Here is a 6,497-nt window from a genome sequence, read left to right on the forward strand (position 1 = left end):
CGGAACGATCCATTAGACGAAACCGCAGTCGTCGCGCTCGCTCCTCTGTCCACGTGCCGCCTCCACGTAAACACGTTTCTCGATTTGATGGCTTCCTGTCCTCGGATTTCGGAGCTCGCGTGTCCCTCGGGAGCGTCGTCTTCGTCGTGTAGGGTAAAACACGACGACGCGCGTGTTCCACGACCTTTATGGCGACCGCGTGGAAATCAAGCTTGAATCAATGACAGATGTAGGGAAGGAGAGAAAGCGAGAGAGAAAGAGAGACAGAGAGAGAAGGAGAGAGAGAGTTGGGTGGCGATCGGTAAAGCGAAAGGGCGACGGATTAATCTAGTTATGGCATGCAACCGGGAGTGCGTGAAAGTTCGCGCCACTTAGATGGACGAAGTGTGTCGTCCCGGTGGCGGGATTACCCGTGTACACGCGTCGTTATAAATACAGGTCTATTGTAAATATAAATCTATCCGACCAGCGGTCCTGTCACGCGCAACTTCGCCCGTTAGGCCGTCCGTATGGCCAGACCACGGCTATTTCACTTCGCTATTCCTCGTATTTCCTTCCTACCTTTCGCCTCCTTTCGTCCTTTTCAACTTCTTGCTCCTCGACATAATCCTTGTTGCGTCGATGTTATTTCAAGATATAATGGACAAACGAGAGCGGCAGGTGAGCAGCGACTTTAGGAAGTGAATAGAATTTTTAGATCAGATTAAATGGTACCGGCGTTTTGTGTTTGAGAATTTGATGCCGTACTGAGAAAATTCACGTGTTTTAATAAAGAACACGCGTTTGTAAATATCGGGAAAACAATGACGCTAGTGTTGGCACTCGTATTTTATTCGAAAGATATCTATCAACGAGCTGTTGTAATTTTATCGATAAGGATTTATAATATTTAAAAGACACGGTCCTGTATTTTGACGCATCGTACGCACCGGGTATTCGTGTATATTTTTTATGCGATCGATTATGGGAATTTTGACGTGGTCTTTTTTTAAACCGACCTTAAGGTGGAATTTAATCAGCTCGAATGGCTGTGGTACTCGAAGAGACAGGAGTGAGGGAAAAGGGAATCCTTCGGCACGGACGAGCGCAGTTAGCCAAAGAAAGATAATTCTGTTAACCGAGCTAAGATGGCGTTCGTACGAAGGCGAAACGTTTCGAAGCCCGAAGGAAAATATGCCACAAAGGTGCCACAAAGATGCCACGAAGCCGCGGTTTCGCCACTGCGAGCGTACAGGGATCGTTCGGATATTTTTGGTCCTGGAATTCCTGCATACAAGAAAGCTTGTGTCAGTCGCACACAGAAGGAGTGCTCTCTCGAACTGAGATGAACCGAGAGAATGGCCAATGTAAAAAGAAAGGTAACGAATCAACGAAAGAAAGAAAGAAAGTACAGTAGAGATGTACTAACAAAGAGAATTATTGACCGTGCCGTTAATACGAACGTTGTCGGTCATCGTTTCGTCGTCCAACGTCCCGTCCACCGTCTCCTCAGGCCCAGGACAACGGTTTATACTTGCAAATTAAACGAAACGAAACAATCGACTGTCCAACCCCTCGATGTCCTCAAGAATTTTACTCTCTCTCTGTGTCTCTCTCTCTCCTTTTTTTTATACACAACGCCATTCCCACGTGATGAAACGTACATAATACCGCATCGTCGAGTTTCTACCAAGCAGAAACGTGATTAAGCTACAAGCAGCGAGAGTAAAAGGTTATATTGAGAGATCAAATCACCGTCAGCTGGATGGAATAAAAGAAAAGTAATTAGCATTGGTCGCGATGGAGCACAGGTTCGTTCGATCCTGTTTGTGTCGTGTAGCCTGTGTGTGTCCAGGCCGCTAATACCACTAGGTGGGGTCCACGATCGCGATTACCCGAACTTTAAGTCCTCAGGAGGAGAACCGAGCAGTTGGTTTGCGCGGGAACACGCTCGCGACCCACCACACATTATATATATATATATTCTTTTTTCTTTTTTCTCTTCTACTCCCTCCTCCTCTTCTCCTCTACCTCCTTCTCTTTGGTTTTTCGTTTTTCTCTTATTTTTATCGTTGGCTGCGTGTACGGGATTCCTGGGTACACGGTATAAAGGAGGTGTGACGTCGGACGCACCACGAAAATTTATCAGCCGATTCAATGCCGCGGCGTTACTCGCGCTAATTTATATACACTCGCCGAAACCGCGAACGGCCAGTGGTGCTCGTCTCGTTTCTTCTCCCGATCGTACACCTTTATCCACGGGTCTCTCGTGCAAATAGTTGAACACTTGGCGAAGAATCGCTGCCACGAACGTACCCTCACCGACGAGCTTAATAAAAACCGATGGAGCGTGCCGGGGGTACTACTAGAAGCATTGATCTTTTTCATAAGCGGCTATCTCCGGACTCGTAGAATGGCCGCGAGCGACGGGAATCAGCGAGAGAGGTGGTTTTTCAGCAGCCGGTGAAATTAATGTACATTTCGTCGAAGACGTCGAGCCCGTGAATGAATGCGACCGTCAAGGATTAAATCATTTTCTAGCCTCGAGACGGCTGCAATTTACAATGCTTTCAGTGGTTTCACGACTGTCCGTTTCCATTCGGACCGATTGCTTTCTTCGTTAATTAATAATGCACGCTCGGCTTTCGTCCTTGTTCGATTTTATGGAATCACTGTTCGCAGCATCGTGTATATTACTCATATCCGTATCTGACAACTGTCGTTCGATCTGAAGTGTCTCCATTTATTATTTATTCTTCTCTTACATGTTTAGTACGTAGTACGTCTGGCGATTTACAGTACCTTGGAAGTCATGCAGGAACAAGATACGTTAACAAATCAACACGAGCTTGAAGATGGTGCATCCAAGAACGGTTTTCGACGAGTCAATGATAAAAATAAAAGGAAATGGACGACGAGAAAGCATGGGTAATGTGGGATTATAAGAAGGCGATAAAGATTGCGTCCGATGAAATACGCGGCGGTTTTTCAACACCGGCGATTAATGCACATTTCATCGAAGACACCCGCACGGCAGATTAATACGCCGTGAAAGGGGTTAAATCATGTTTCACCCCGTGTCGCGTTCTTGATTTACTAGCCGTTTAATGGTTTTACGACTGTCCACTTGGGTTAGGATTGCTTTCTTCATTAATAAACGAGGGTTTCGCCTGTACGTCGCGTAAATCTTGTCTTCAGCTCGAATAAAAATATATCGCCTCGTAGCAGACGCTCGTCGCGCTTGTCGCTTAAATTTTTCTCGTCTCAACGTCTTCTAAACGTTTTACTAACATAGTCCCATCGTTTACTCCTGACAGCGAAATCGTTCAGTCGCCTAGCGTTATTTGCGATTAGTATTACATTATTTTAGATCGTGACGATCAAATTTCCTCTGTTGAAACGAATTTCAAACAAAGTATTCTTTTCCAATGAAACTCCTGATGTTTCTTGATCGCAAACAACGGCAACTAGCCGTTCGTTTCGCAAACTTTCTGTCTGGTAAACTCGACGAGTGTCGCGAAAAAAACGCCACTGCCCGTCCCTCGAATCGATCCGCGGAGTAGCATCCTAGCATCCGTGGAACGCGTGCAACATGGACGTTTTTTTTTGCCAAGAGACGGTAATTGTTGACGAGAGGCGAAGTGACCCCCAGGTCCTGCGCGTTAAAAGCGAAAACACACAGAGGTAAATTAATTTACGACACGGTGGGAGCCGCAACGCGGCCGTTCTTGCTGTTTCTCGCAATTAGTATCAGACGATGTTCGTGTGCCGTTCCACTAATCCACGAATAATAAATGCAGTCGCGAGACCTCGATGTGCTTTCGTCACACGCGCCAACGAAACGAAAAGGGTCGAGGGGAAAGGGAACGAGCGTGAAATTAAAATAGCATCGCCGGCTTTCGTGACTGGGAACGTCCTGTAACCAAGCTGCACGTTGTTTTCTTCCTGTTGTTCACCGTGTTGTTCGCCAACCACTCGGATCCGCGAGAATTTCTTCAGACCAGAAGAAAAAGCAGAAGAAAAACGAGAAGGAGAACGCAAGGAATGAAAAGAAAATATGATTACGTGTAGTGCATGTTCATACGGTTGAAATTTACAGTTTTTCCAGAACGCTCGATACAGAATCGAATCAAGTTTCTAACGAAATGCTTACGGTATTGCTTTCTTAACTAACGATTCTCGTCCCTCGCGGCGGAATGCCGGCGGAAGATGGGCGAGCTTGCGCGTTCGCGCGGCTTACCAACCTTCGCGGCAAGAGAAAATAGGTAATTCAAAGGTAAATCGAGGTAATTCGAAGACGGATGAATCTTGGGATCCACGGAGCATACTTAATAGCACGACGATAAATTACATTAAGATACAACAGGTTTCCGTGCGTAAAAGTATGGACTACATTGTTGAGTTCGCCGCTGGGATTCTTGCAAACTTCTGCACGTAGACTTTCCTGAGACATTTAGCTTTTCATTTTACATAGATATTTGCAATAACTACACATTTCCCTGAAACTAAGAGTATTATAACATAGACTTTTTATCTTTTTTATACATTTGATCCGGATGCAAATCACAGAGCAGAAATCGATATTTCACCGTACCATTAGTAGCGTGATATTTCATTAAATTCTTTATAAAATCACATACGTTATTTTCATCGCGAAAGCATAGAATTTTTTTCAAAGAAAAAAAAAGAAGCAGCAGGAAAGTTACATATCGATCAAGGAACAGCGCCTAAAATGGCGAATAGTAGTTTAATGAAATTCGTTAAATAACGCCGGCTTCTTTTACTTGTGACGTTGATTCGAAGGGACGAATCGGTCTGATGAGATTTATTTACCGGATCGACGATGAAAGAACGATAAATAGTTCGGAAGGAGAGAGCCTGCCAAGTTTCATCTATCGAGTATTGTGAAACCGTTTAATGAAGGTAACCGATGCACACAAGGTCCGGCGTAGTTAATTCCAATTCGGTGAGGAGCCACAACCTCCATGGTGGAAAGACGTGGAATCTGACCTGGCCCGAATGAAAAATTACCCGACGTTACGGTTTTCAAATTTCCGCCCGCGGTACATCAATAAAGACGCTGACGATTATTAAGCGGCGCGCGCGCCTTCGTGCTTGTTACGGGGCATTGTTTCTCCACCGATATTGTGTTCCGACGTCGGAGAAAGTGAAATACCGACTGTTCCACCTAATGACGGGACCTACGCGTGCATTCGGTTACGAGCAAACTACAGCTGAAAATCGTCCATTATTAATGTATCAATCGCGATTTATGTAGAATGACAAAAAATCGCTCACTTTTCTAACTTAAACGCAAATACAAGTTTGGATGTAAACTTGAGTTTGAGTTTGAGTTTGAGTTTGAGTTTGAGTTTGAATTTGAATTTGAATTTGAATTTGAATTTGAATTTGAATTTGAATTTGAATTTGAATTTGAATTTGAATTTGAATTTGAATTTGAATTTGAATTTGAATTTGAATTTGAATTTGAATTTGAATTTGAATTTGAATTTGAATTTGAATTTGAATTTGAATTTGAATTTGAATTTGAATTTGAATTTGAATTTGAATTTGAATTTGAATTTGAATTTGAATTTGAATTTGAATTTGAATTTGAATTTGAATTTGAATTTGAATTTGAATTTGAATTTGAATTTGAATTTGAATTTGAATTTGAATTTGAATTTGAATTTGAATTTGAATTTGAATTTGAATTTGAATTTGAATTTGAATTTGAATTTGAATTTGAATTTGAATTTGAATTTGAATTTGAATTTGAATTTGAATTTGAATTTGAATTTGAATTTGAATTTGAATTTGAATTTGAATTTGAATTTGAATTTGAATTTGAATTTGAATTTGAATTTGAATTTGAATTTGAATTTGAATTTGAATTTGAATTTGAATTTGAATTTGAATTTGAATTTGAATTTGAATTTGAATTTGAATTTGAATTTGAATTTGAATTTGAATTTGAATTTGAATTTGAATTTGAATTTGAATTTGAATTTGAATTTGAATTTGAATTTGAATTTGAATTTGAATTTGAATTTGAATTTGAATTTGAATTTGAATTTGAATTTGAATTTGAATTTGAATTTGAATTTGAATTTGAGTTTCAGTTCGAGTTCGAGTTCGAGTTCGAGTTCGAGTGCGAGTGCGAGTTCGAGTTCGAGTTCGAGTTCGAGTTCGAGTTCGAGTTCGAGTTCGAGTTCGAGTTTGAGTTTGAGTTTGAGTTTGTTTGGCTGTTAAAAATATATCTTGAACTGTAACGTTTGAAAATAGCTGGCGCGTGCGGTTCAATAAGTAGTCTGTTGAACTATGTTCGATCACTTGGTTTATGACGCCTGACGTTTTCACCGGAAAGAAATGCGTACGCGTTGTAATCGATCGCATCGTGCAACGGACGCTCTGTTACGACAGCATTAGTCGCGTTTAATATCCATCATTTTGTACATTGATTGTTGCTTTCTATGGGCAATGCACTGTCCCGCAGCGAACACCAGTACCTACCTATA

General features: G+C 41.8%; 1 protein-coding gene across 1 annotated transcript; it reads right to left on the reverse strand.

Moving 5' to 3' along the window:
• Positions 1–5,467: 5,467 nt before the first annotated feature.
• LOC126869474 (probable serine/threonine-protein kinase clkA) lies at positions 5,468–6,010 on the reverse strand (the record flags this gene model as incomplete). The annotated part of the gene is made up of 1 exon (XM_050626067.1): positions 5,468–6,010. A coding segment is annotated over one exon (543 nt), but the record flags the coding sequence as incomplete, so codon positions are not given.
• Positions 6,011–6,497: the final 487 nt, after the last annotated feature.

This window comes from Bombus huntii, chromosome 9 (assembly GCF_024542735.1).
Source record: "Bombus huntii isolate Logan2020A chromosome 9, iyBomHunt1.1, whole genome shotgun sequence".
Taxonomy (NCBI): Eukaryota; Metazoa; Arthropoda; class Insecta; order Hymenoptera; family Apidae; genus Bombus; species Bombus huntii.